Below are 11494 nucleotides of genomic sequence, written 5' to 3' on the forward strand. Positions count from 1 at the left end.
GTTTTCTGTTTGTTTTTTTTTTTTAAGTTCTACAATCTACAGTTGGATCACTAATACTTTTCTGAAGATATTTGAGACTGTAGGACGGAATCCAGAATTATTTTTTTTTAAATCACTTTGAAATGGCATATGTCAGTACCTTCTTTTCCTCTTTTGTTAGGAATGAATGTCTCTGTTAACATTTGATCATGGTGTAAAACTGGTGTTTCTTGGTCAGCATGTCAGAACGTAATCAAATCCAGTGTGCATGGATCACGTCATCCTCCACGGACAAAGACTTAGATATGACTTTATTTACACCACAGTCGAGGCTAAAAGACATGGCTTAATTTTAGGACACAGCAGGCACTAATAAACCAAGTACCAACGATCTTGGTGAGACCCGTATTTTAGACCAGGTCTCGCCTGTCGTTACGCCGTGGTTTATATCACACTTTTTATACGCCCGCACCGCATTTTCCAGAGCCGGGCTGCAGGCGGACAGGCAGCAGCGTGTGCCAGCAGCTGTCGGAACACTAAAGACCAGCCGCGATGATCCCGATCCCGATCCCGGCCCGGCCGCGGATCCCGGGCCGTGACAGCGCGCGCGCGCTGGCTGGTGCCGGGGGCGGGGCCCCGTGAGGTCACGCGCGCGGCCCCGCCCCCCTGCCGCGCTCCCGCAGCTTCCAGAAGGGCCGGGCCCGCGGGGGGGCCGCGCCGGTGGCGCAGTCGGAATTGCCGCTGCCGCGGGGCCCGGCCGGGGCGGGGCAGGCGGTGATGCCCTTGTTTATTTTTACCCTGGCGGTTCATCCTCCTCGGCAGCCCCAGCGCGGCCCCCGCCGCCGCTCCCCGCCCCGGCTCCGACGGCGCCGCCTATAAAGCGCCGCCCGCGGGGAGCCGAGGATGCAGCTCTACAGCTCCGTGATCACCCACTACCCGGCGGGCGCCACCGCCGCAGCCACCGCGGCCTCGCCGAGCTCCGCCGCCGTCTTCAAGGTCTCCTTGTCGCCGGGACCCTCCCCCGCGGAGGCACCGGGAGCCGCCGACGCCGCGGGCCCCAGCGCGGCCGCCGAGAGCCCCGCCAAGGACAGCTTCATTCCCGCGGGGGGAGGCAGCAGCGCCGCCGCCATGCCCGCCTTCTCGTCCTGCCTGGAGGTGATGCCGAGCGGCCCCGCGGCGGGCCCGGCCGGGCGGCCGGCGGGCGGCCCGCAGTTCAGCTCCTGCACGCAGGTCACCGTGAGCCGTCGGCGGCCGTTGGAGCGGATCGTGCCCATCCGCATCGTGCAGCGCGCCGAGGCCGCCGCCGAGCTGGTGCCGGGCTCGCCCCGCAGCCGCGCCTGGCTGGAGGGCATCTTGGAGAGCGTGCGGCAGGCCGGGGCCGACGGCGAGCCCGCGGCCGAGGAGCCCAGCAACCGCAGCCTGCGGCTCAGCGAGCACTGCCAGGCGCTGCAGGCGGCGGCCGCCGGCGCCCAGCCCGGGCTGGCCCCCGGGTGCGGCCCCGCCGAGCGCAGCGCCGGCCCCGCGCAGCTCCCCGGGCCCGCGCCCGGAGAGCAGGAGGAGGAGGCGGCGGGTCCCGAGGTGCGGCGAGGGCCCGGCGGCAGAGCGGAGCGCAGCGAGAAGCTGGCGCTGTATCTGGCCGAGGTGGAGAAGCAGGACAAGTACCTGCGGCAGAAGGGCCGGTTCCGCTTCCACATCATCCCCGACGGGAACTGCCTGTACCGTGCCGTCTGCAAGGCGGTGTACGGGGACCAGCGGCTGCACGGCGAGCTCCGCGAGCAGACTGTCCACTACATCGCCGACCACCTGGACCACTTCAGTCCTATCATCGAGGGCGACGTGGGTGAGTTCCTCATCGCCGCCGCCCAGGACGGGGCCTGGGCCGGCTACCCGGAGCTGCTGGCCATGGGGCAGATGCTGAACGTGAACATCCACCTCACCACGGGCGGTCGGCCCGAGAGCCCCACCGTTTCCACCATGGTTCACTACCTGGGGCCCGAGGACCCGACACGGCCCAGTATCTGGCTGAGCTGGCTTAGCAATGGGCACTATGATGCTGTGCTGGACCGCATGTGCCCCAACCCAGAGTACGAGGCGTGGTGCAGACAGACTCAGGTACAGCGCAGGCGGGATGAAGAGCTGGCCAAGTCCATGGCAGTGTCCTTGTCCAAGATGTACATTGAGCAGAATGCCTGCTCGTGAGACCACCTTGGCCACGGGCTGGGAGGTTTGCTGCAGGGACTGAGACAGAGAGAAGGCGTGCTGGCTGTGATGGTGATGCCTTAATCCTTAATGAAGCAGCAGCACCCCAGACTGGGAAGGACTGTAGATTGTGGGGGATAAATACAAATGTATTTGTAATATTCTGTTGTAAAAACTTAGCCTCAGATTATTTGCAAGCAGATTTCTCTGTATGTTTGTGTCTCCCCTCCCCACTGTCTATTTTCTATAAGAATGTATTTTTTGCACACTATTTTTAAACTGTTACCTCCATCTTCTACATCTTACATTAGTATCTGGCTTTCAGCTGTACAGCCAAAAACATTTGTAAACAGTTTTTGTAAATAAGGCTTATGATGTAACAGCTATTTTTGCTGTGTTTTTTACCCATAAACCTTATATTTTTACCAGATGAAGTTGATGTAAAACTGACCCCCCCCAATTGATGAAAATATTGTGAGTATTTTCTTGCAAAATTAAACCAATGGCTTTTGTAAAAGTGCAGCAAAGTAAGAACAGACTGCTTTTAGGAACAGTTGCTTTCTCTGCCTGGAGCACAGAACAGGTCCCTTGAGCCAGTTGGAATGCAGCTACACGTGAACAGTACAGGGAGCAATTGACTCTTCTGTATTTAATTACTGTTTTGAGTAAACTGGCCTCTTGTTGCCTGGTTGGCTCACCCTGTGCTCCATTTATATTATTTATCTTTAATAACAGAACGTTAATTTGCAATAGAATGTTGTGACTAGATAATAGTCTCCTGCTTTGGCAATAATTGCCTTGGCTGCACCTCAGTGTTTGTGTTCTTGTTTTTCTGGGGTTATGGTGTCTTTTGTATAAGCCCTGCTTCTTTTTTGGCACTGGTATTGCTCCAACAAATCATTATCTGATCACAACATTTTATTCACTTGATGTTATTTTCTAATCAAGAAATCAGGAATGGTATTCTACAGTATGGTTTTAAAGAAAAGAAGTATTTAAATTGAGGTTTGTATGGTTTGCTGGGTCAAACATTTAAATGTTTCCAATCTGAATTCTGTCTCTTTCTGATTAACTTGTTAGGTATATTTATTAAGTAACACAGTTTGTACTTTTTTATTTTGTAATATATTGTGATTTTGGAATTTATACTGTATTTGTATAATAGGAATATTCACAGCTAAAATGGAATGAATAAAGAATATAATTTTACTTGTGCTCTTTTTTTCTGCCTTCTGCATTCCTGGTGTGGTGAAGAATTGTGGGTGGGTTCATAGGACCCTTTATTTAGTTTCTCTGCCTTAGTTTCCCCTATTAAAAGATGGGAAGAAGGAGCATAGTACTTTACAAATGTGAACCACTGGTAACTGGTGTCTGTCAATATGTGAAAGAAGTGCAGGCATTTATAGACAATTGAACATCTCTAATTATTTTGTTATTGCAAGAGATCTTAGTTTATCTGTTTGCCGATGAGAAACTCTTTTGCATCTTAATATGCCTTAGAAGAGTTCTCAAGCATAGTGCCCGAGCTGGTAATAGCAGTGGTTGTTAGGAGCTGGACCGTGCACACTTGGGCTTGGACATTGGTATTTGGGAATCTCCTTTCTGCACTGATCCCAAACTTGCTTGAGATTTGTCCTGTCACCAGTCATACCTTGGCACCCTCTTGTTACTTGAATAGGGGTGACATCACAAGGAAATCCAGCTTTTTACTCCCCTTACAAGATGGAAATGTCTTGCAAGTTGTTAAACAGTACTCTTGTGTGTGTGTGTGCATGCGTGTGCTTATAAATCAATCCCTGATCTTAAAATACTAGAAGGCCCCATCCTTAAACAACAGGAGGGTACTGGGTTAAAAATAGGGTTAAAAAGTAACTAAATAGCTAAAATGCATCAGTCTTAATTGAGCATAGGTGATAAAAGGGCTGCAGGATTGATTGTGTGTATATTTGGTTTATGTGGCACAAAGAGTAGATTTAAATACTATGTTATTTCAAAATACTGGTAAATACTGACTATATTTCCCTCCATTTTATTCACACATACAGTCGTACTTTAAAGTGTAAATAGTGGTGGAAAAAAGCGAGTCCTTCTAGTCCACTACTGCTTAACTACTGAATCTTTGGAAAGCTGTTTTGAGGTGAGGGCAAGGCAAAAGTGCAGACGTGAATGTGTTCGTGAGGAGTAGAGGTGGTTTATGAGGAAAATGGCTACTCAGGTGATTCTAAGCATGAAAATAATAATACAGCATCACTAAATATCAGTGATGTGTTTGACTGATTAAAAACTTTATATCCAGACTGCTTGGGATTTGGGTTGGATAAGATTAATTCATTCAAAGTTGTGAGTATCCCAAACTTTTTTAAAAAAACACAGTTCTTTTACGCAGTTTAAAATTACCAGCTGTATTGTAAATTGTGATTACAAATTTTGTGTTTTGCAGCACAAACCTTAGAAATAGTAGGCAAAGCGAAGAAGGATTGATATTGCATAGCGTTCACTGCGTGCCATAAAATTGATATTAAAACAGCACAAATAAAGAAGTAGCGTTCAAAACAAACAGTGCAGGACCCTGGGATGAGTTCCCACAGGGTTCCTCAGCAATTTTGATGCTTCTGGATGAGTCATAGGGGCATGCAGATAACTTTAAGGAATTTGAAAAAACTGGGTTGCTTGTTGAACTAGTTTGCAAAGATATTGAGGGTGTATTGCTGAAGCACGTAGCAAGGCACTTGTTTTTACAGCTTGCATTACTGTGTCTAAAAGGAAACTACAAAAATGGCATTTTAGATGTTTCAGGTACATGGAAAGTGAATTTTTTTGTATAGCTGTGGTGTTTAAAGTTCAGCTGAGGCACTGAGTTCCGATGCAAGCTAATGGTGTCTTGCTTGAACAGGAGTAGAGGCAGTGTCATGGAGTAGTTTTATAGAAGCAGTGATTCTAATATGGGCAAAACTTTACAAAACTGCTTGTAACACAGTTGCTTGCCACCAGCAAAAGCAGAGGTAGAGGCAAGTTTTCCCTTACTGTCCTCTGTTCAACAATTCGAGTAACAAGGAAAGGACAAATATTGTCCTTGCTCATAATTTCAGTGCCCGATTATTTTAACCTTGGCTAATCACTTGCATAACCCAGCTAATCCTTAGACCTGTCTGGGGACTTTGGTCAACAGACTCTTTATTATTGACAATAAATGAGAAGAAGAGCTGGATTTTCAATACGCATGTGTGTGGTTCTACAAATCAGGTAGAAAATGCTTTAATTCTGAACTGGGCAAATGTGAACTTGAGTCTGGGGGAGCATAAGCTTCATGATGCCATCTTTGCTTGTATTTTATAACACAATTGCGAATTAGTTGACATGTTGGATGCTTCATTTCAGGAGTTTCTTAGATTGCCAAGACTATGCCATTCTGTCACTAAATGTACAATGAATATGTTAGAATTTTCATGAGTGTTGAACAAACTCTGTTACATAAAGCAAAGTTTGCAAGAACTGAATTGGTTTACAATGAATGCATCCCAAAATAAGGGCGATGGGCAAGTGGGGAAGGGAAGATCTGTGTAAGTATTGTTTTCTGTCTCAATCAATAGTTTGCTCTTCATAAGGTTCCATGGATGATACTTTGTGTTTAGTAACTTTCTTAGGACACATAAAAGTTGTTTAATGCCAGCTACTGGTTTTTATCTGTCCTGTTATATTTGACTGGTACATTACATGTGTGCAAGATAAATCTGTTACATTAATGTCACTTATAAATACAGGTGTATTTCAGTACTCCTTGTACATATACAAAACCACCTGAATCCGAAAATTTCTTTTGTCTGCTTTTGCTTTTATTATGTCAGAATTAGTTGATAGGATATTTGAGGATAAGATTCTAATTTTGGTTTAGTGTTTCTCACTGCGCACATGCATGGCTTCTGAATCCGAGCAGAAAATTATGACAGAGATCTCACAACAGAGACAAGTACCTGGCATTAACTGGTTTTTGCTTATATTTTACTTATACTCTTTCATACATATTTAACAGTTTATTGATATACATTGATAAGTGTTCCTAGGATGTTGGTGCAAAATGGTGTGAAATGAAAAAAATTCCTCAGCTTCAGTGTTAAAAGATTGTCCCATTTCCGAGTGGCATCGTCGTGTGAAAGCATGCAGCATACAGCGAGATTGTGAGCAACTGTTTGAAATGACATCAACTCTGCCAAAGGCAATTCTGTACTCATCAGAACTTTTTAAAAGAAGCAGAAAATTTCAAATTTTGAACTTTTTACTAATATACACTTTGATTTATAACGTATATGTGTGTGTTTTAGTTGGAAAAAAGGTGGCTTTCATATTTCCTGTTCAGTTTAAATCTGTAATCTTTTTTATAAACAAGTTTATAGTATTAATGGATAAAAAGATATAGCAATGCAGTAATATATTGTACTTCAGCAATTTTTTTCTGGAGTTAGTATTTAAAATCTGTTTATACAAGGAAACCCATATGTGGTATTCAGACTACAAATCAAAGGAACTAAACGACTGTCAAGTTCCAGGTTTCTGTTGCATGAGTGGTTATTATTCCATGTCCTTATACTTTTGTCCTCATTACTAAGATCAGGCCTCTCTGGAGAAAAGGTGACTGTGCAGTTGTAGTAGCACGATGCACATACACATGTAGAGTTCTTCTTTCTTGCATGATCTTAAAAATTGGCATTTCCTGCCAATTTTTTGTGTATTTTTAAACCATTAAGGTTTTAATCCTTATTTTATTTCATAGGGTTTTTACTGGAAATTGTAGAAACCAAACTGTCGTGTCCTACCTACGGGGCATAGTTAATAGTGTTTGAACCTTCAGCAGGGTAGCACAGTTGTGTAGAGAGTGGGATCTGCAGTGAAGAAGACTATTGTGGGAGGCAAGCTGGAACTGAGATCTGGTTGTGAAGGGGCCCAGGTTGCCTTCTATCCTTTCATCTCCCTTGTTCACCCACATCTCAAGCGCAGGGAGATCCCAACTCGTGTTGATGGATAGTGGGCCTGTGCCATTGGTCTGGTGACAGGGAGCTTCAGCCTCACTGTTGCTGCTCATTGGTATTTAGTTATGAAGTTCTTATCCTGCCAAGCTTTTGGGAGCTGCAAGTGAAAGAAGAGGAGCAACACTGTCTCAGAAGAAAATGAAAAGGATTTCACAAAGACATGGCGTTTTTCTTGCCTGTGAACTTCTATTGCTGAATTTCAGAGTTAAAGTGTGGTTGAATATCAAAATGGTTTGCAAAGATGAAGATTATTTTAAAAACCACAAAAAGCATGTTAAAAGCTTTTTGAGACTCTAATAATACTGAAATACTCTTTTTTCCCCCCAATTAATCCATAATTATATTAACTAAACCGTATTATTTTCACAGGCACAAGGATCCAGCATTTTTTCTGCACATAACTTCTATTTTTGCTGACTACAAAACTTAATTCTTCAGCTATTTAACTAACAAACATTTCTGAAGAAAATAATGGTTTCAGATCTTTGGGTGGGATTTGGAATTTAGTAAACTCTGTTAATTTAACCCAATATTAATAAGTGCAATACTTCTTCCCATTGCTGATGTTGTACTCAAGATTAGATGTCTGCTTTTAGAAATAACATGATCTTTGGGACTCCAGCTGAGCCTCTTTTGATATTTTTTTCAGAGAGAGTCTGTGGTAAAAATGTACTCCTTTTATAAATAAATAATACAGTATGTTTTATATCTAAATTTCCTGTCCTCCATGGGACTTAAAGACTGAGATTTGACTAAGCAATTAAACAGTTAACTAATGTGTTTATATGACTTGTTTGCTTTCCTACCAAACTTCAGCTCTACTGGATTAGTTTACTCACAGGGACTGACCTTGCCTTTTGTGACTTAAGGTAGGAGCAATGACAAAATTATTGTCTCATTAATTGCTGACACAATTCCTATTACTTCTGGAAACCCTACCTGCAATCTTTCAATTTTTTTTCATGTTAATATTTGTTGATTGTCAATTATTTGCCTGTTCAAGTTTAAGCTTAAGAAACAGTTATGCTGTAAACCAAAACCTAATTAAATAAGACATTTGAATGAGTTTAGGAGTTGACAGCTCTTTTGCTGCTTATGTATAATTGAGGGAAAGGTGGTGCCCAAAATGAAGCGGTTGTGAAAGGACTTGTTTTGCTCTGGAAGATGGTTATGCCAGTTTATAGATCAGCATTGTGACTGCTGATGTAAAGCTTTAATGCACTTGCATTTATTATTTTTTAAAGGTGTAATGTTATCTCACAACAAGTTACATTGCTGCTAAGCTGAGGATGGAGGCATAAGAGACAAATACTGGCAGATTAAAAAAAAGGAATGTTCTGCTATTAGGAGCCAGGAAGTAATTGCTTTTTTCATTTATCTCACACCATGTCTAGTATCCAGTGAAAGAGCTGTGGCTTTAGGTAAAGAATGATTGCGCACATGGACAGCATCCTTCCTGAACTGGTAAGTTGTATACATGTGGAATAAGATCTTTTACTTCAGATTTATGCCCATAAAAGTGGTGGATAAGAAGCTGGCTAAATTACTGCAGGTATCTGTAAGCTTCATCTCCATTTTATTTTGTTAGATTTGTTTTGTTGGTTGTTTTTTTTTTTTTGTTTGCTTTGTTGGGTTTTTTTTTGTGTTTTGTTTGTTTATTTACAGATGTTTTATCAATTAGGTAGCTGTCCTTTTGGATATACTCACAATAATTCATGTAAAACATTCACATGAATGTGATTCCCAGTAGATTTCCATTTGCAGCTAGTAATTTACAGCAGTTTCCCTGAAGAGGCTCTGTAACATCTGAAATTGCTAGAAATTATATCAAAAAGTAAAAAATTCAGCATTGACAGCATTTGTGTAGTCGATTTCCTTTCCTTGTGCAGCTCTGGCCAGGGACAAACATGTTGCAAAATGGACAAATAGGACAATATCAGGCTCTGTTAGGTAAAATAAAGAATCTTTTGCAGAGAAATAGTTATTGTGGAAAGCTTCACCAAATGTGGTATTGCAAAGGGGGCTGTTGGGATACCTTAGTACATATATTCTTCAGAACACTTTATTGTCACACTGAAATTGTGACTATTTTGAACAAACAAAACCTAAAAAACAAACAAACCAAAAAAAAAACAAAAAAACAACACAAAACAAACAAACAAAAAAAACCCCCAAACCCAAAACAAACAAACCAAACAAACAAACAAAACCAAAAAAAAACAGACAAAAATGGCAAACAAAATTCTGAAAGAATGTAATCTTTTACAACCAAAAAAACCAAGGGAAACTTTCTGGATAGGCTGTATGTGTGAGGAGCTGTGGCATCTGTCATTGCACAGTCAGGTTATATAACATGAACCTTGGCAGTGGCCTCAGCTCTAACATCTACAGGAAATCATTCTGCCAACTAGGCTTCTTCCCTGTGAGGCCAAATAGGTAATAGTAGATGCTCTACTTCAGTCAAGGGATTGAGTTAATCTCTGCTAAGACTTTTGGTGCTTCCTCAAGCCTTTGAGCTTTATCTCAGTGCTCTCTGGATTAAGCTGTAGCCAACCAGCAGCTGTATCAAATCTCTTTCTGTTATTTTATATTGATAGAGGAGATAGACAAGAAGCAGGTACTGTCTCTGTGTAGGGAAACCTGTGCTCCAGCATATCCCATTGGTGCCTTGTATCACTCCTGTCTAGTATGAAGTGTGAGGAAAAAGAAATTGTACACCACTGAAACATGTAATCAGTTCTATCTCTCTGCTCACTTGAAATCTCTCATATGAAAATCTTCAAATCTGTGCCAAGTCGGTTATACTTACTTTCTAATTTTTTTCTTTTCTTTTCTATGAACAAAAATATATCACAAGGAGTTTATAGCTAGCCATGGAGGCATTTTAGGAGTCTAAAAACACTACAGGTATTTGGTCACATCAAGATCTTCAGTGGGATGCAACATGTTTTCTACCAAATTCAACTCTGGATTCAGATTTATCTGCTACTCAAATATTTATTTCAGTCTATTTACTACCACCATTATGTATTTAATGAAAATCACAAACTTTGAGCATTTATTCCCATAGCATAAGGAAGAAACTTTGGGAATTGTTTCCAATGATAGTGAATACTATCAAAGCTAGAAAGGAGAGGAGAGTAGCACCTTGTGGTAGGGAATGTTCCATGACTTCTTAAAACCAAGAAAAAAATCCCCTGAAATTTGGTCTTGACATAGACATTTTAACTTCAGTCTTCTTCTTTTTTTTTTTTAAATAAATTGAAGCCATGATATGAGGCCAGATCTTGTGCATAGATCTTTTTACATGCACATATCTGTAGGGATTGTGGATTAGGAAAAAAAGCGCCATAACATAAGTAGACAGAAGTGTTTGTATACACACCAGAAAGTTTAGGAATGGATTTGTATTCTCTCACTACTAAAAGCACTAACACTTGGAAAGAATCATTTCAGGCTAAAAGCCTTCTTTAGAGAGCCTTATTCTTGTTAAATATTTCTCATATTGAGTTCATGCTTATGCATTTGCTAAATGCGCTGAAGAGAGGGCTGACAGAAATGTGCCAACAAAAGTGGAAGCGATGTGTCTGTCTCTGAGATGCATCTTATGAGGCCTTACCTGTGGGTTTTGCATCTCACTTATTACTTTGCCTTTGTTTCCTTGGCATAAAAGGTGCTTTTAATACGTGTTTGCAAAACATTACTTTTTCCCAGCCAGAGATTAAATATGAACAGAGATGTTGCCTCTTGGGAGTCAAGTCCAAAATATATTTTAGAAATTTTCATTTGATAAAATATGATTTATGTGTTGTTCTCAATTTCACAAACTTTATGATGTTAATTCAAGCACACAGCTGTGAGAAGTAAGTTTGTAAAGGAGTATTAATTTCAGCATTATAGGCTTTTTAGATAAGCGTTTATGGCTGTGTGAAGTTTGATAAATAGTAAGGGCATTCTGAATGAGAAATATATGAATAGGAAGTAATAAAAATATGACATTTCTTGTTCTTATGTACTTTATTGTAAATTTCCGGATTTAATTTCTTCAGGGAAAAAAATAATTGAGAATGAAGCTTATTTGAGCTCTTTGCTGCTGTGCTGCTGGGCGAGCTCATCCCAGCAAAACCCTGAACCTTGTCACCTTCCTGAAAGATCAGCCTTTGCCTCTAGTTATTGCAGGTGGGAAATTAAATGCTCAGTCTGTTTACACAAATTTCTTGAAAGAAAATCTTTAAAGGGGAGAATGTAATAGCTACAGCTCAGTGGAAGGTCAGCATCATCACCTGTGCAAT

At 41.9% G+C, this 11494-nt stretch overlaps 1 protein-coding gene across 1 annotated transcript; it reads left to right on the forward strand.

The window, feature by feature from the left end:
• Positions 1-688: 688 nt before the first annotated feature.
• On the forward strand, positions 689-3387 carry OTUD1 (OTU deubiquitinase 1). Its single transcript, XM_027751758.2, has one exon. It carries the CDS (start codon positions 883-885, stop codon positions 2176-2178), a length of 1296 nt encoding a protein of 431 aa, XP_027607559.1. The 5' UTR covers positions 689-882; the 3' UTR covers positions 2179-3387.
• Positions 3388-11494: the final 8107 nt, after the last annotated feature.

Source organism: Pipra filicauda, unplaced genomic scaffold, assembly GCF_003945595.2.
Source record: "Pipra filicauda isolate LSUMZ 115617 unplaced genomic scaffold, ASM394559v2 scaffold187_size1440530_pilon, whole genome shotgun sequence".
Classification (NCBI taxonomy): Eukaryota; Metazoa; Chordata; class Aves; order Passeriformes; family Pipridae; genus Pipra; species Pipra filicauda.

Excerpts from the sequence above, each read along its gene's own strand:
- OTUD1 (XM_027751758.2), top strand. The coding sequence starts at position 883 with ATGCAGCTCTACAGCTCCGTGATCACCCACTACCCGGCGGGCGCCACC.